Genomic DNA, 19743 nt, shown 5'->3' on the forward strand with positions numbered 1-19743 from the left:
ACCGGGAGATGAAGAGGGGGGGAGGGGGGGGGGGGGGGGGGGGGGGGGGGATGTCCAGAGTTACGGCATTTGTCTTCCCAAGTAACTGCTACACGTGATGGACCCCTGCTTTCCTGGAGTTGTCTGAACACCTGCCTGCTGGCGGGAAGTGGTGGATGAATTCCTTGTTTTGCTTTGCTTGCGCACGCGGCTTTTGCTTTGCCTATTAAACTGTCACCATCTCACAACCCAGGATTTTTCCCACTTTTACTCTTCCAATTCTCTCCCCCATCCCACCGGGGAGGATTGAGTGAGTGGCTCTGTGGGGCTTAATTGCTGGCTGGGGTTAAACCACAACAGCCTAACTAGGAACTACTAACTGCAACTTTCAAACCACTGAAAAGGAGATCATCCTCCTTGAAACTTTTAAATTGACTTTGGAAGAAAATGGTCAGCAACATTTACCCCGTAACTCTTTAATACTTAGAATTGTTGCTTACAAAAATAGTCCAATACAGCATTTGAGTTTGGAGAAATTCAAAGTCAGCTTCATACCTGCTTTAAAATTAACAACTCTGTCCTTGCTTGGGGTACTTCAATAGAAGTCTGTAACAGCTGCTTCACAGCTACCACAGGCACTCTCCTTCTCCCAAGGTAGAGAATATGGCTACTTCAAGACTTGTAAGGAAGTTGCTAATACACAGTGGAAGCTTGCTGAACTGAAGTTAGGTATTTTGAATGCTCAAGTTCAGCATGTTTTAACCAATTGTTGCATTTCCAGCCACCACTATAAATTCTTATAGCTTTGGAGAGTACATATTAATCATGGTACCTCATTTCCAAAATATTAAATTAGAATGTACTTGTAATAAAATCCACCATGTCACCTTTAATTTTTCACTACTCCAAATGGGGACAGACTCAGTTTTTTCCACCATTACTATATTGTATGTATTTTTAAGACTTCCACAACTTAGAAGAAGATGACTTTTTGTAACAGGTTCAACAAAATTTAAATACTTAATCCTGGTCAAGTTTTGCCATATACAGGTAGGTACTCTCCTCAACACTTTTTTTTTTTTTTGCTTATCTATAAATAAATAAATATATATTTTTCTAATACTTCAGCCCAAAACTTTACAGATCCAAAGTGAGCACACATTAAGTGTATTCTCTCCATTTGCATTTGTCTTTGTCACTTAAGATTAATATGTAGTTTTTCTACTACATATGAATACTTAAATAACCTTTTTCCTTCTTGGAAATCATGCAACTTCAAAACTGTAAAACCTGTGTTAAGAAACCATGATCCCTTCAAAACCTGAAGTATCTACTTCTTTAAAATTCAGTACAAGTAAGAGCAAGTCTTCCTAAAATTATGGCATTTTTCACATCTCTCATACATATTTTCTTTATACAGCGCTATCACAATCCCTCTCAAAAAAGGTTATTAGAAAGATCATATCTGTAAGAAACTGAGGCACAATACATCAAACTTACCAATACACCTTTTATCCAGCCAAACTTGACCACCCCTTTGCTATCAGGTGTGTAAGTGGCAGCTGCTTCCCCAGCTGGTGTGCCTTCCTCACCATTTGCATAGCCATCTTCAAAGGGCTCCTTGGGGGGGGAAATAAAGTTTATGTTTTATGTGATTAACAGAGTAGAGAGGGCATTTCATATTCATGTTGTTAAAAAATCCATCTGCTCGTGCAAACAGAAAAATTAAAGAATGACACAGCACAAGGTTTAAATTTTTCCTTTATGTTCCTTGCATGAGGCACATCTCACAGATTGCAAGGAATATAAAACAAACTTACACTGATGACTTGGGTATTCTGCTTCAGTTAGAGCAAACTGTTAGCAGTCAGAGTAATAAATATTTTTAGGAATCACTTCTACATCCCTAAGAAATAAACACCTGGTCTTTTAGAAAAAGAGCTACAAGATTTCAAATTCAGCTACTTCTACAGCACAGCAAGTTTTACTTCTTAATCTGAAAGTTTATATAGTTCTACCACAAGTTACTGGTCTCAGCTATAGCATTTCCTGCAGTTCAGACTTAGCTGTCATTTGATCAATTTTTCAGGAAATAAATTATTCACTTCCCTGCAAACTATTCTACTATTCATTGTAAGGCGATGCTGCTAGAAAGGAGGGTGGGAGAGTGGCATTTCAGAGAGAAGGAGAGAAGTCTCTTCCCAAACACTCTTCCTGTTTAAAAGAAGGGAAGGATGACAGATGCAAAAAACATCAGTCCCATGAACAAAGACCAGCTTGTGGCTTTTCTTTACAACTCTCAGCCTTACAATGCAGAAATCTTAATTGTTTGCTATATATTAAAAATATATGTGTATATACACATACTTGTTGCATGCTTGCTTTTCAAAAGGCAGTTTTGTTTTGCCAAGCCAGGAAAACACCTAAAAATTTAAACTCAAATATTTCCTACACTTGCTGCAAGAAATCTGCAGGAAGCACTCTAAGCAAAGTATGTTAGCTATCCAAGGCAACAAGTATAAAGAGTGAATATACCAGAAAGACCCTGAATACCATTCAGAGAATACTATTCAGCAAACCAACTCAAGCAGTATTTGTGAAGCAGCCTGCATCCCAGAGGGCTTAGAAAACATTTAAGCAATTAGAGGTCCAATCCCAACGAGGTAAAGGGCAAAACTTCCATTTGCTAAATAAGACACAAAATAGACTGGACCCACATTATGCTTTCAAGAAGTATGTTCCATGGTGAAGATACACAGTAAAAAAGTTTATTGTGAGATACTGTATTAAATACCTCCTCCTGATACATTAATACCAAATACACCATCAGCACAGAGTCCAGAGGAAATATTTATAGACCTATCACTTATGAAGGGTGTCATCCATATCCCCTTACAATTGCAGTACACATACAAACAAATAAAAAAACCCAAACAGATTATGTCAGCCTTATCTGAAGGTCATTAGCACTGATTCATGTCAGTGCTTCTCTCACTGACTCTGCATTATGAAATTCTCATAAAACCAGCTGTACCTGCAACACATCTGGAGAACCTGTATGGCATAAGCTTTCAACCAGTAAGCAGAATCATGATCAGTTTGCAGATCATTACCTTTAACAGACAGCTTTCTTAAATAGTAGGTTTTCTTGTCTCCAGAAGGGATTAAAAAAAAGAAGATAGATATCTATGTGCTATATACACATATAAGAATCTATTGATTTGCTGATTATTTGTATTCAGGTACTCAAACCAAATCAAGCAAGAAGTGGTACGTGATCCATTTAGAGTGGTAAGAAGAACGGTGAGGACCAAAAAAGAGAATTACCATGCTGCTACATTTAAGATTTTACACAGAATTAACTCTAGCATCTCTATGTCAAGAAGTAGAACAGTAACTAACTAGTTTTAATTCAATACATACAGCTACCACTCATTTGCTGAGCCTATGCTGACCTGCCTAAGCCAGAACTGAGGAAACAGAGAGCCCTCTAACAAGGCTCCTCACCCAACTCAGACACATCTGGAGCTCATGACAGAAAAGAATGAGCCTACATACTGCCCTGCTCTGATACCCTTGAGTATCCATCCTTCAGATGACTTTTCTAGAAAGGCAGGAATAAATCTCAAAAATTTCTAGGTATTAATGTCTCCCTCATCAGATTCTGCTGTTTCCAGCAGCACTTACTAGAAGTTTCTCCCTGCTTCTCCCCCACCCACCTTCAGAAGTGGGGAGGAAAAAAGAAAAAAAAGATACATTAAAACAAAGGACAGATTAATAAACATGTTCACAACCATGGCAACAAAACCTCCAATCAAGCATGCAACGGTCTAACTATATATTATTATTCCTTCATACAAAATCCATTCTTATTTCTCATAGAAAAGCATCACATTGTACTTGCAACAATTTTAAAGCTTTGCATAAAGGGAGTCACATTTATATTATCCAAGCAGATTTTATGCTCTGGCCAACAAAACAGCCAACATTTGATAACATCTTCTGGTATTATAAAAAGGCACGTCATGTCTCTATTAAGAAACAATAAAATTGTTCTTTGAAAAGACTGGTCAGGGAGGATCACGGAAGGGCTGATAGAAATCTGTATCTTAATGTCCTAAAATACTGAAACATTATATGCTACTAAAGTAGTTCTGCTGTAATACTGAGTCACGACACTTTTTTTTTTTTTTTAAACAAGCTGAAAGTTTTCATTTACTGCACATTTAGGTTTTAAGAGAAGGTGGTGAATATCCTAATATCTAGTGTAAGAGACAATTATATACTTTAGCATATGACCATGGCTGGCCAGGTATTGGTAAAACCTGCGTGTATCAACAAGATGACCTCCAGAGGTCACTTCGAACCTCAACCACCATGTGATAGCTACACATTTTCTATAGTGCTCAAACAAGCCCATAGCTCAGCCTGTTGTATTCTGGGAAGGAGATAATGGCTCGCAACTGATATCTTGAGTTATCAGTTACCAGATCAGCTCCAAGATACGCACACTATGAAAACAAGAAAGTTTTGTTCTGTGTGTCTTGTCTCTCCACACTATGCAATATTTCTTAGGAGAGCATTTTGAAGCACGCGCAAAATGTAATAACTGAAAGGTTATTGCTGGTTATTAGTGCTAGTGGGTGCCCAATAAAGCACCAGTCAGAACAGATATTAGAGTGTGGGCACAAAAGAATTCCACTACACAAGGCTCCAAGTTCAGCGCTTTAATGTGAGATTAAGAGAGCACCACTGTGGTCTCAGCTGTAAATAAAGCAGGCGTAGTATTTTTCATGCTTGTGCTCATGAGGAAACAATGCTTCTTCTCAAGTCACATACTGAATGGAAAAAAATGCACTAGCACTATTTTAGAACAGCAATACATGTACGATAAGATCTTCATCAACAGTAAAAAACACTAACACACTGTGGATTTGGAGGGGGTGTAACAAAAGGGGAAAGAAAAGAGAAGGTTTTAGCATTTCAGATCAAAAATGCTGTTACTAACACAACTTTTTAATCAAAATAGTGTATTTTATTTAATCAGTCCAAAGGACACTGAGTTATGGTGTTCAAATGCACTGTTAAAAGGAAAAATAAGATACATTTACATGTTGACAATTCTATCATACACTGATAGGAATTCAGCCAAGAAACAGTTAAATTCTGTTCCTACACAGAAATTTCCATTGCTGTATCACAGTGCACTGAAAAGTACAGATAATCTACTATTTCATCTCCAGTACTGGATCGTAACAATAAGTTATTTGTGCCAATTGTGAATAGCCTCCACATTTATTAGAAGTGGATTAGTAATGAGAAAAGACTTGTTAGCTAGAAGACATCTAAGATTTTTCACACACAGCTTAAAATACAGTGGTGCATGGAAAAGTTTCTCATCAGTAAAAACTGCTATTTAGTTTTACTGAGAGTTCTTGATAGTGGTCTGTGTCATGCAGCACGTTTATCTGTGGTGAATTTATCTAGATCCCATCTTAAAGGCAACATTGTTAGGCTATCTTGAATGGTATGAGATGACACCAGAATAGACAGATGCACATGAAGTCTTCTACTCTTGCTTCTTTTCAAGTATCACAACATGGAAGCCCCAAGTAAAGGACAGGACAATCAGCAAGTTTGTATCTAAGACTATGTGGTTCTTCAGACAGACCGCTTACTTTACCGTCTGCCTGATTTGGCAAGTCCCAAGTAGTAACTTCTTTAACTAATCCTTCCTATTGCCATTACTATTCTACAAAGGGAGGCCAAAGAAGCACCTAGGAGTAGAGCATTTATTTAACTGCTCTTTTTCCATCTCTCAAATGTGATCAGTTACAGGTTTAGCACATGGCATATAGTATGGGCTTCTCCTCATACAAATTCCTTAGAAAGGCTTCAAAACAGTAGCTTTTTCTTATCTTAGTAGGCTATAGTACTGAAGCTGATTTAAATAGCTAATACTATCAAAACCTTAAAGAAAATCAAGAACCTAGTCTTTTCAAGCTCCAGTTGCTGCAAGGAAATATAAAAATGGCATTCCACTATATTTAATCAACAGAACAGCTGCTTATATTTAAAACTGCTTTGTACTTACATATTCTGACACTGAGCATGGTGCTCTCACCATTTAACAAGCTTACGGAGGACAGGAAATAAGGGAAGCTGCCTGAGAACCATATTTTACCAACACAGGTACCACAATTCTGTTCAGCAATGGGTCTATGTCCTCACCAGCTACAGTCAAAGCCTCAACAACAGGATCATGCTTTCACCTGCTAGGAGCTTTGTGGTTAGGGATGTTTGCAGCAATCATCACGGACAGCGGAACCGTTCTTCACAAGAGCGAGATACCTGCACACATCTTCAGCACTCCTTCACTGCGGCTTCCAGCATTACTACCAAGCTGTTCACTACACCTTACCATAACAATTTCTTGTTTCTCCCAAAGGTTATCTTCACAGGCATCACCATTTTTAAGAACTTCTTTTCGTGGAAGGAAGCAACCAGTAAAATGTATTGATCCAGATGTAGCATGCCAGCTGTCTCAACAGTGGAAAAATCATTACTTGTAGAGATGATACTCCTAAATAGCCCAACTCTATAGCTGCACACAGTTAAGACTATGGCTACTCAAGTACAAAACTTGACAGTACAGAAGATTTTCAGAGTTAACACAGCTCAAAACATACACGGAAGAAAAGCTTATTAACGTTTGTTTTTACTTTTCTAATTCAAACATACTTTACCCAGAGTGTAGATAAAATAAAAATGACAGATTGAAGGAAGTTATCAACAGCAGCAGAATTACTAAACATTCTGCCCAGAAGATCCTAACACTTCCCACTATTTTTAAAGACTAAAAATCTTGTTTTGGATAAGCAAGCATTCCACTTTGCCTCCTGGAATGAACTTTCAGATTCTTCCTCCCACGTCACCTATGAGACTTCTAATGATCTGAATAAAAGGTTTAGAAAGTGCTAGATGTACTGTATGCATAGAATAATCCTGCTGACATAGGTGTTTACCTCTCATGCAACAGTGACAACTTCTGCAAACAGTTTGTACTGGTACAAATATATTTAAGTGTGATACTGCACTACCAAAGAATAAGCAAGCTATTAAATGTTGTCTGTAGAACACTAAACTGTATCAAACACATCTGTTCTTTAAACACTGGTTTTGCAGCATGCTAATGTTTGCAGTCATAAAATTCCCAGTTTGTGCCTAAGAGTCTTTGATAAGCTGTTTTTATGTTTTCATGCTTTTATCTAACCAGTGGTGAAAGAAACCAAGAGCACTGAGTTTCCTTTCCAAAATGTCTAAATCTCTGTGGAATGGTTTTAAGCATATTGTTGTCCAGGGACCCAAGATTGAGTCCTGTGATTAATACTCTATCAAGAAAAGTCTCAAATTTGATTGTCTGAGAATACAAAGTATTTCAGTACTTAATTATGTGAGAGGAAAATTAAGTTCTCACCAGTCTTTGACTTGATCTGGTGACACTGACTACTGTTTGTAACCATTTTTTTCAATGAACCACTGTTCAAAATGGCTGAGATAACTCTTCTTAACTTCGCTCTGTAGACTAACAACAAATCACAGCAAGTTTTTAAAGCTAAGTTCGAAAAACATCTCTGCCAGATCTGACAGTTTTCAAGTGTTTTTTGTAAGGGAAACAAACATCTCTAAGAGGGAATAAGTACTGTAGGTAATTACTTTCAAAACATCTTACTCTACAAAAAACTCTCTTAAAGACGGTCAGTATTGGCATGGACAGTCTATTTTGTAAACTGGTAACACTGGTAATACTGTTGTTGACAAACAGCTATTTTCATCTCTATACTGATCTGTTTCAGAAGTGCTAACTTTAAACCTTTGTTAGATAGCCTCATTGCTTTCATTTATGCCACAATGAATATACCTAAGCCTCCCTTCCATTAAAACCCCAGAAGTAGACAGCAAGTATCATAGCCAAACCTGACTGAAACAGCTATTTCTTAAAAAAGGCAATTGGCTACTTAGACCTATCAAACAATGCAGAAGAATCTTCTTAGACCTAGGAACTGGAAACTCAATCCCTATGAAAGCAAAATAAGGAAAAAAACCATATGCTGTCTACATCTCTCACTACCCTTGAAAGAACTCTTTTTCTGGCCTACCCTACATATCTTCAGAACACTATCACCTTGTTACACAGTAACAATTTAAGAGAAATGATCATAAAACCAGAAAAACAATTCTGTAATTTTAAATATTGCATGCAGTTCTAGTTCTTCATCACCTGTCCTCTGCTGGGATAAGGATGGCGATAGGGTTATCATGAGTTAGTAGGAAACTAAGAACTAGCGTGCCCAACTCTCGATTAATTCTTCATAATAGCCCTCATTCTGATGAAAGAGCAGTGAAAGTGCAAATTCTAAAATTGAAAGTAGATTTTCACTTTCTACATCTTAATTACATCACTAACATACATCTTACTAACAGATGTAATAGTCTGAATCTTTGGTCCTTCAAACAGGGTGATAATCCAAGTGAACACAGTTGCCTTTCACTTAAAGATTGCTACTCATTAAAAAGAGTAGCTTCCACGGACACCTAGAGCTGTTTACAATTTGCTAGTAATTCGTTAGTTAAAAATAAACTTGCCAAGTTAGCAAAACAGATTCAGGTGTTCAGGTTTTTCAGGAGTTAGATGGGAAGCCTGAGTGATTAGTATTGCTACCAGTGGGAAAAACCCAGTCAGGTAACACATGCAAAAGAAAACATGGCAGAGGACATGTTCAAGACATCTCAGTCTGCCTAAATACCTTCTTAGCATTTTCTTTAAAAAACAAACTCAAAAACCACACACTTTCAGGGAACATTGCTAGTCATTGTGCAATGACTAGCTGTTGATGGCAGTTCAGAAAAGTCAGCAGTTATATTAGGTACTTCACTGCTTGGTTTTAAATCAGGAATGAATTATAGCAGATTTGCTAATAGAATTTATAATTCGCATTCCTTGTTTGAAACACATGTAAAATGCTGCTACTGTACTGTAGCTCCAGTATCTTTACAGTCATAACCTAAAAAAAGCCTACTAACCCATTAAATGTCACCCAGCAGTTACCTACAGCAACAGGAGATAAAATACCCAGATAATACATGATCTGTTCTTAAAACTCAGGATACCTTGGAATCAAACATGAACAGCTTCAACCATTGGTTACTCACCTCAAAGGAAATCCTTTTCAGGTTTGCAATCAAGAGACCAAAACTTAAGTGCTTTGGCTATATTACCTTCTCTACAGTTACAAATTTAAAATACAGCAGCAAATCCTTTTGGCATCCACTTGCAGAGATTTTAAAAGAGACTGCATCAAACACAAAACGTTAATGTTATCTTAAGCTGAAATTAAAGTCTGTTGTACTTTGATTACAGCAGAACCATTTTAAACAGAAGAAATTTATAGTTACAATGAGCATGTCAACTGAAGAATTAGCCACATACATGTCTCTGCCATCAGCTTGTATTTCAGCGTCTTGCAACTCAATACTGCTTTTAACAGAGAAACATTAAGCAATTTGTGTGTGCGTGTGTATTTTCTGATTTTAAAAGCTATTTTTACTTTACTTCTTTTAAAGGGATAGAGAATCATCCATACTTCCTCTCAAATCTTACAAGTAGTATGATATACTAACCAGGCTAGCAAGACTGTTAATCAAGAGACTTACTCAGGTATTTGATTTCAGCTTTGGAGCAAATCATCTTTTTTTCAACGTGGTATACTTACAAAGGACAGATAGAGGAACCTTGTTTATAAAGCTCACCACCACTTAACATCTTACATGCACACAATTTTTTTTGACTGATCTCTCAGCCTACTAACCACACAAAGGCTATGGACTTTTCTCTTTAAGGAGGTGATTATGAACCTCCCCTCCTAATACAGGATGGGTACAAACTGCAATCTGGTAGACTTTTGCTTGAAGGGAAAGGCCTGGAACAAATTCAGAAATGAAGCAACAGCAAATCTGCCCACACTCAGGAGTACTTTGGTGAAAATACACAGAATCTGGTCCTTGACTGATCTTGAAGAACTTGATCGTCACAGCAGTATCCCACAGCCACTAACTCATCATGTCACTTAAGTAATCCAGGCATTAGAACATTGTGTAATATTCTAATGGTGATCTCATTCCCTCCTCTACCTGCTTTCTCTACTGCATCACCAGGAATTTTGAGTTATCAGCCCTTTATAAGGAAAAAAAGTTGTAATGCTTTCCTAAGCATCACATCAAAATAAAGCCTCTCTCAACGTAGATTACTAATCAGTGCCTCTGGAAACAGTGACAGTGTCAACACCATTTGATCTAGTTGTCACAATATTAGCATAGGAAGTTCAGATTCAAATCTTTGCATTCTAACAGAGAAGGACTAGCTGTATTTACAGAAGAGAAGTTCCAGAGGAAAGCACTGAAGTCTAGATAGTCATGCAAAGGCTGAGATTTGAAAGCCGGCAGCCAGTATGGTGTGACCAGATGGAATCCTTTCAAGTGGCTTTTACATATGACATGGCAGCAAAGTTTTGTTGACATATGCAGGTCTGCAAGAGCGGTATCCTATCTGAAATAGAAATAGTATTTTTCTTCCTCCATACCAAAAACAGCACTTCAAGAGCATTTTGCAAAAGCATCAACATAAAGAAAACTCTCTACATCTTCACAACTTGATTTATACATCCCTCCATAAGTACAGGATGATATGAATACTCTCAGCAAGCTGATCATGAGAATTAGAGACCAATGAGAAAAGAGCTCTGTTCAGCAGCTATGCAGTGTAGCTACCCCATGGTAGGCCCACAACGCTTATGTTCTGCACCCCCAGAAACACTGTAGGCAAAGTGAGGCCTTCCTGTCAAGAATAGTCAACATGGTCTGCCACCATAAAAAAAAAAAAAAAAGAACAAACTTCCTTTGCCAGTCTCTCTAATTCTTCTAGTTAGCAGGAAATTGCACCATTAACATCTAGTCACAAAAAAGGAGGCATGACTTCCTGCAAAAGTGTAGGGGCAACCAATCCAGCCAGCTTAAGAGGAAGAAATACATGTAGTCTATTTCATACCTCAAGAATACACCTCAGTTCTGGTTTTGATGGATCACTCCTGTCTTGCCCTCTCCAGAACCAAGATATTAGTGTCCCTACTGCATCAATGTATTCGGTCCTTTCCAGAAGAACCACTGTACTATAAATTATTCTCAAGGTAATACTTATCAAAGCAATTATTTATTACCGTGCAATGACCATCATATTCCTTTTGAGATCCATTGGCATGAAAAGAGGAATCACACTTCTCAGGAAAACAGATCCAAGGCTCTGAACACAGGTAGTTTTCACTTGATTATATTAAAAACATAACTCTGATACACCTCTAATGGTTAGAGACCTTTTAAGCGTTTCATGTAATTTTCTTGTTCTGCAGAATGAAGCAGATGCAGCATTTGATTGCATAAGAGCTGAATCAAGTCCTATTAGCAACGCTCTTGCATAGCAGTTTACATATTCAAGTATAGTCTGAGAAATACAATGTTCAGTAAATAAGTACAAAAGAGAATCCATTTCAGTCTTTCTCAAGAACTTGTTTCCAGCACAGCAAATTCCCAAGTCTTCTATACTCCATCCCCCCAAAGAGGTTAATTTGAAGCATTCTTGCTCGTAACACCTTTCAGTTTTCATCCACTTCTGCAAAACAGAATGATGGACTTTCCATTCAAGAGGTGGAGGATGGGGAGCAAGTGTACCACACTATGCACCAGTAACCTTAATAAAACTTTCCATTTTAATTAGAAGTCTAGTTCTAAGTGTAGTAAGTTCATGAAAAATTACATTTAACCTATTTTCTTACAATAGACTAAACAGCCCATTGAAATAATCTTAAAAATATCAATTAAGTACTGACTGAATTTTTAATGTCATGCCATGAAGTGATAGATACAGCTACAGGCACGGCCCATGAGCCAGCACTGAGCAGGGCTGGTACATCCATGTAGCACAGCACTTACTTGTACTGGCACAGCACTACGTTCAAGCCAAAGCTGCCAAATTGCTTACAGCTCAAGAGCAATGTTACTTGGAATACTCTTCGGAGTCTCTCTACCACTACACCCTCAGGGTAAGTTGAAACACTAACCTAGCATGACAGTTTCTTTACAGCTGAAACTGACATTGCTGTTTTCTTTGACTTAAAAAAACCCTGAATAATGTGAAATAGAAGCAATTCATTTGAAGGAAAGTTAACTAGCAAAATGAAGATGCAAGAGATAAAGCTTCCTTGTCAAAATGGAATTTTAGGAATCTTTTACTTTTTTTTTTAAACACCTCATCCTTAAGTCAGTTAAGTTTACCAGGCACAGATAACGCATCTTAGTTTTTAATGGATAAAAAGAAATTTTATTAAGTTGATCAGGCCTAATCAGCATGCTGAAGTGTAGAAATAAATCAAGAGACATTCCATACACTCAAGCTGCCAGAACTGGACAGCTTCCAAAATACTGAAAGGCAAACAGTTCTAAGTCAACTATTTAAAAAAAAATTCTCAGAAGTGAACAAAATGACCATATTGTGATTGCTATTACCTTTTGGTTTTGGTTTGTGTGGTGGGCTTTTAGTAGCGGCGGAGGGGCTGCAGGGGTGGCTCCTGTGAGAAGCTGCCAGAAGTTTCCCCAGCTCCAAGTCAGACCCACCACTGGCCCAGGCCAACCCAGTCAGCGACAGTGGTAGAGCCTCTGGGAGAACAGATTTAAGAAGGGGAACCTGCAGTGAGTAGTGGGATTGGAATGTGAGAGGAACCCCTCTGCAGATATCGAGGTCAGTGAAGAAGGAGGGGAGGAGGTGCTCTGGAGGAGGGGATGCCCCTGCAGCCCGTGGTGAGACAGCAGGCTGTCCCCCCCCTCAGCCCATGGAGGGGAGCAGGGGAGCAGATGCCCACCTGCAGCCTGGGGAGGACCCCACACCAGACCAGGTAGATGTCCCCGAAGGTGGCCATGACGCCATGGGAAAGCCCGCACTGGAGCAGCCTGTGCCTGAAGGACTGCAGCCCAAGGGAAGGACCCACGCTGCAGCAGTTTATGGAGGACTGTCTCCAGTGGGAAGGACCCCATGCTGAAGCAGGGGAAGAGCAAGGAGTCCTGCCCCTGAGGAGGAAGGAGCGGCAGAGATAATGTGTGATGAACTGACCCCAACCCCCATTCCCCTTCCCCCTACGCTGTTGGGGGGGGAAGAGGTAGAGAAAATCAGGAGTAAAGTTAAGCCCAGGAAGAAGGGGGGGTGGGGGGAAGGTGTTTTAAGATTTGGTTTTACTTCCCATTACCCTTGTTTTTATTTCATTGGTAGTAAATTAAATTGATTTTGTTTCTTCCCCAAGTTGAACCTGTCTCTTGCCCATGACCATAAGTGGCAAGTGATCCCTCCCTGTCTTTGTCTCGACCCACGAGCTTTTCTCCATATCTTCTCCTCCTCATCCCACTGGGTCCGGGGGGTGGCAGGGGGAGGACAGAGTGAATGGCTTCGTGGGGCTTTGTTACCAGCTGGGCTTAAACCACAACACCTATACCACAAAGAGGGGGAAAATGTGTGTGTGGTTGTTCATGCACAAATATTATATGCAGCTTTAAGAAAAAAATCTAAAGGACACAAGAGAAGATGTAGTACACTGGTTTGAATTACTCCAAGATACTGATCTTGCCAACCTCCTCCTCTGCAAGAATGTTCTTCAAGAATGAAAATCATCTAAGGTCTAATCAAATGCAGTACCAAAAGGGAAAAAGTTAAGATGAAGATTAATTCTGCAGCACCTTCCTCTTTAACCAGTTCTCAAATAGCTCACGCTTAAAGAAAAGCTGCCCAGCTAGAGAGAAGTTATTGCTATTCTTTCAGGTTCTGGTCTTGAACTAGTCATTGATACTAACAACATGTCAGCAAAGAATGGTTTATTAAAAAAAAAAAAACAAACCTCCAAACAGGCACTCCCTCCTTCCTTCCCTAGTTGTACTCTTCTGACAAATTACAAAGCCTTTTCTTCTGACATGAGCACTCAAGACGTTCATAGTACACTGCAGTGCTCTCCAAGGGGTGCACAAGACAGTCCACTGGGAGTGTGGGAAGAAAATATTTTTTTGTAATGTTAATAAAGTACAAAAAGATTCCTGAAAATGTTTATTTCATCTTTATCTCATCCTTTAATTTTTATTTTGTACCATACACAATATCAGTACAGTAGTACACATATAAAACTGATAAGTAAATAAATATATGTATATTAGGCATGCATCCTGAAAAAATTTTTAGATACAAGTGTGCAGCCAAAAAGATTGTGGAGGCCACTGGTGTACTGGATCAGTGAACTGACTCACCACATCCAGTGCAAGATTCTGCAGTTCAAGGGGGGTGTTTGCTTTCTGTAAAGCACATCAGTTCCAAGATCCAACTCAAAAATACAAACATCACTACAAGAGAGAGCACAAGAGTTTACCCCTTTCAAGAGGAGCCCACACTTTTGCTGTCAAACTATAACCCATTAACAGTTATTTCCAGCTTCTCTGGAACAAGATAAAAACAAAGCAGTAAAAGCAATATTATCAGTCTGCTGAACACAGTTCAAGGGTTTCAGTATTCCATAGGTGTTTTGGACTAAAGACTTATCACAAAGATCAGATAAGAGATTCAAGCATCAAAGGATGTAAAATTACAAAATACACATGGTCGTCGTAAAATACAAACCCTGAAGGACTAATGAACGATTTACTGCTGCAAACAGAACAGTACAGTAATTTTTTCCCTTGATGAAGATGGTGGTTAATTAAGCACAGTATCATGATAAACAAAGTGAGAATTCTCCACACAGATTGAAAAAGCATAAAAACACCACTTTGCATGATGCTAGTAAAGCCTCATCTGAGCACAGGTGCATTGAGCTCACTGTTCATCACTTTTGAAAAACAAGAGCAGTTACAAATTAAAGGCTTCTATGACATCCAAGAGCACAGAGACTAAAAGAGTTTCTCTTGGTTTATTTTAGTACAATGAAGTTCAGAAAGAAAATTTTAAATTCTGATTACAAATATAAAGGACAGCAAGAAGGAAAAGAAGCTATCCAAATTAAATCACACTGACTCAAGAACTAGGAGACCTACTGACTGTAAGCAAGATTCAGCAAAGTAGTACAATAAAAACTATCTGCAAGAGGGTCTCAGTCTTCAGCAGAGGGAGAGGAGAGGAAGGAGGTTTTAAAAGATAGACCTTATATAACATGGTCAGCTAACTTGATAACCCAGAATCATCTGGAATCATCTTTTAGCCTTTTATGCATCTTTAGCTGAGCTCTGTTTTCTTTACAGCCTAAGCAGACACAAACCAAGAACTGGAAAAAAAAAAGTTAGAGGTGCAGCAGTCATTCAACATTTTCAAGGGAGAATACATTCTTTGTTAAAAAGGAATGCCATATACAGCCTTTTCACTGTGATTAAGTTAAACATTTTAAGTTATCACAAAACTGCAATGCTCAGGAAACTACAAATCAAAGCCAGAAAGATAGTTTAAAAGAATTATAGCCATCCAACTTGAGTAAAAACAAACAAAAAACCTCAATTCTGCATCAAGACTATCAGTAATGTGTTCTTTCTTATTTCTGTCTCCAAATTCAGAGGACAGGTGCATGAATTTATGTGTGGGAGGAAGAAAAGCACACTTGTGTTTTTAAATGCCTTTGGGGCTTTGTTTGTTTTTTTTAATTTGGGCTGGCAGGGTGGGGGTGGTGTAAAAATCTTCCTCCAAGATCACTACCATCTAGCCTGTCAAGGGAATCAGCTAGTACTTTCAGTGAGTGTTTTAACAAACAACAGAACAAGGCTACCAGCAGGGGGCTTAGTTGACATAATATCCACTTACCACAGCTTAAATGACTGCATAAGAGACATACCAAATCAGGATCACTCACGTACTGTGAATTTTATTCCTCAAAAAATATAAGCTTCCCAATTAAGGCAATGCTATACACAAAAATTATAAGTTAATGCATAGTAGTGGATTACTAAAACACAGTCCAATTCTGAATACTTCAGAAGTATTAGCCCTCCAGAACCGTACGGTCTGTGACATTACAGCATGGTAATTTTTACATTGAAGAAGACAAAGGCAGACAGAATGTCTTCTACAGGCTATAGCTTTACTCAGAGGTAGCTGACCTAGGCAAAAGAGATATTACTAAACTGTGAGATAGAAAAAAAAATAAGAAAAGCTAGGACACTTTTGATCTTGCTACTGTCTGAAGGCAGATCCCCTCAAGAGGGCAGGGGACACCACTGCAACTGCAACAAAAACCTACATATGGTGGTATGCTGTTTCCCTCCCACTTCTTTGTTGCTAACCATCCTCTCACCTCTGCATCTCTGGAAACTAATGTTCCTGCAAAGCATCACTTTTATCTATGAGATTGGCAACTGTAACAGCATCACCAAATTCCCTCTGACATCTCTCTAAAGAAGAGTAAAACTAATGCACAGCATTGGGTAAGCAACAGATTGATCACTGTGGCTATCTACAAAGATATATGAAGACAAGACCCCTCACTTGAAATTTACCATGATAGACCAAGATCAGTAGTATGCAATTCATCCACTTCAGAGTACTGCAGCATTACCCAACTGTGTTTCCACAACCACCTTCAAGAACAATCCCTTTCTTCTCTGCTGGGAAAGCCACTGTTGGAAACAGCCACATGAAACCTGAAGTGGTTAGACACCTATCCTACCAGGACAGCAAGACAAACCCTTATCAAAAGGCACCCCCTCTATATGTGAATGCGCATCTTCCTCAAACACTGCATCTTCCTCCAACAGTGTTTCCTTTTCTGTGTGAACAGAATCAGTAGAAGAGTTAAGACAGATGAAACGTGTAAATAAAACTAAGGAAAAAAAGAATCTGTTCTGTAATTGGCACTAGCATCAACATTACTACAACACTGCCTCACTATTTATTTACTTTTTAAAAGGAAAAAAGAATAGCACAAACTAACTGCAAGATGAAATTACTACATTCAAAGCAGTGAACCACATGGCTAGTGAACACATTTTTGGATCAGTCTTAACACAAAATAACTGCCAACCTTGATGCACTGGGTCAAGAAGCAGGGGCGTAACAATAGGTCTTTACAGAGTGCAAATTTTATGTAAAGGTACTGGGTAGGTTGTTTATACCAGCTGCCCTACTAAGTCTTTGACATACATGCTGTACAAGATAATTTAGTACATAAACCACAGCTAAAGAGGAGGTTAATTTTTCAAGTTCTTGGAAGTCAGTGAAATATCCTCCTTAATGCATAGTATTATTCAACACTAGAGACCATTACTGTTAGTCAGCAGGTACTGAAGTCATTTTGGGAATGGAGACAGTAAGCCCCCTGAAACACAATGGAAAAAGCACAATGGCTTTGTGAATATCTTTCATATAAAAGTATGGCACCATCATGATTTAAAAGTTATCAGCACTCTGTGGCCAGAAATCAAGTACATAATCACAGATGTGGTATATTTTATACTCCAGAAACTGGGAAAAATATAAGTATCCGATGCTATTAGAATGCAGGACACACCCTTATTAAAAGCTTTTGTGTTCTCGACTTTATCTTGCAAACTATTTTGCTAAGGTCTGAAGTGAAAACAATTGCTTCCCTTCTTCATGTAAGCCTAAATGCTAACACAGTAATTGTTTTGGAAATGAAACATCCTCCTACAGAACAGCTGAGTTACTATGCAGAACTTCAACTTAACTTCTCAAGTTTATACTATGATTGTTTTTGAAATTAATACTTAAGCATAGTATCAAATGTAATTGAAATTGCATATTCCATCCCCAATGTTGCGTGGTTTGGGGGGGGGGGGCACAGCAGACAGGACATGGCTAAAATATCTTCATTTAGACACCTATCTACACTGCAGAATAAATTCATGACATTTGAGAAATTAATGCTCACAATGAAACTGTTCTGATAATGATCCTGTAATTAGGTCATCTACAGCTCCTCTATGCCACAACCTACCAAGAAAATTGCTTACCATGCATTTATCCTTTATGAAGAAATTAACACTTTTAGAAACTATAGTTCCAGAATAAGTTAGATTCTGCACTGCAATGTCTTAACAGTGTCATAAAGAGCCTTCTAGACTGCTGCAATATAAACACACCAAAAAACTATCTGCTAAGCTTGGCAATTCAAGTAATGCTCTGCTTACAGAACAGAGTATCTAATGACCTGGTCATCCCATCATGGATCAGGACTCAGAAATGGGGGGGGGGGGGGGGAGAGATCAAAAAAAGGAAAAAACAAGTATGTTTTCACATACGTTATGTGGCTTATTTATAGCATATCTAACTCCATGCACAAGACAGTAACTGCCAACTTCCATTCCATACTAACTTATAATCAGAGTATAGAACATCATTTAACTCCATCCAGAGTGGACCTGAAAAGCAAAAGTAATTTGCTGTTACAGTTAGTAATTATTTAGATATCTAATCTTAGATGTTGCAAGGAAGTATCTCTATAGCACACCAAACAGTTATTTCTACCAGAACAGATGAAAAATCGGTTTCAAAAAACACTTCAAGAATCACCCAAAAAACCCCACAGACCAGTGCAGATGCACGGAACTGCCTAACAATGGTGTGAAACAAGACAGTCTCAAAAGAACATATATTTTCTCATGGAACTCCACCTATAAGGAGTAAAAGGTGGGATGAAAAAAGTTCTGGAAACAGAATATTCTTCGCTTCATTAGGATGTGGCCCACATGTTCCTTTATTTCCCTAAAGCCAGCAGAAAAATCTATATAGAACACGGACTTCTTAGAGCGCCGCTGAATACCAAGAGGCAGTTTTCAGACTGCAAGAAAACAGCATTGCAATGGTTTGATCTGGCTTTAGTTTAGTCATGATAATTTAATAGCTTAATCATGATCTAAAAAATACCTCAAATCAATTCCAAGTTCAGCTAAAGCTTGCCTTTAATAAAGGCTGCCTGCAATGCAAATAAGCTCTCAATGCAATTTGTCTCCAGTAACAGAGTGAATAGTCCAAAATAGAAAAAGCGTGACATGCACAGCTTCAGAATTTTTGAAGCCTTGACCATGACGCCCTCACACGCAGGGCTACTCAGCACGACTGAAAAGACTCCTTAAGGAGAAGGAGCCTCGGCTGTATCTGTGCAGCCTTCTGCATCACGCCAGAAGGTGGTTTGGTTCGGCACTGCGTGCAGAGGGAAGAGGCATGCGTTTCCAGCTCTTGTCACTACCAAAAGTGAGCGCATCCTTCTTTATTCCCCCCCCCCCCATCGCTTCCAAACATTTTCATTCCCTTTCCCAAACTAGTACTTCTTGCAGACCCCGAATTCCCTCTCTGTTAAAGGTGGTGTGGATCAGAAGCGGAAAACCGCTGCGTCTGTTTCTCTCGGTTACAGCAAAAACGTTTGCCTCGCAGATCTCCAGCTGTAACTGCCTCTCACCATGGGGACCATCTCCCAGAAACATGCGGGGGGCGGGGGGGATGGACACGACACCTCACTGCGTCATGAAAACAAAACAAAACAAAAAAAAGACGCAAGCAACCCGATGCATCCGCGCTGTCTGCGCCTCCTCGAGGCTCAGCGAGCTTTCAGGTTTTTTCCCCCCCGCCGCTGCCGACCTGCACCGAGCACCCGCACGCCCCGGGGCGCACAAGCGCCGAGCGCAGCC

General features: G+C 39.0%; 1 protein-coding gene across 1 annotated transcript in view; it reads right to left on the bottom strand.

The window, feature by feature from the left end:
• SLC12A2 (solute carrier family 12 (sodium/potassium/chloride transporter), member 2) overlaps window positions 1–19743 on the bottom strand; it is a 64294-nt gene that overhangs the window by 42599 nt on the left and 1952 nt on the right. Inside the window, exon 3 of the mRNA XM_010566075.1 lies at window positions 1480–1599. Coding sequence (XP_010564377.1) covers window positions 1480–1599 — 120 coding nt within the window. The remainder of the gene's footprint in view (window positions 1–1479; window positions 1600–19743) is intronic.

The sequence above is a fragment of the Haliaeetus leucocephalus genome, unplaced genomic scaffold (assembly GCF_000737465.1).
Source record: "Haliaeetus leucocephalus isolate CR32 unplaced genomic scaffold, Haliaeetus_leucocephalus-4.0 Scaffold203, whole genome shotgun sequence".
NCBI classification, from domain to species: domain Eukaryota; kingdom Metazoa; phylum Chordata; class Aves; order Accipitriformes; family Accipitridae; genus Haliaeetus; species Haliaeetus leucocephalus.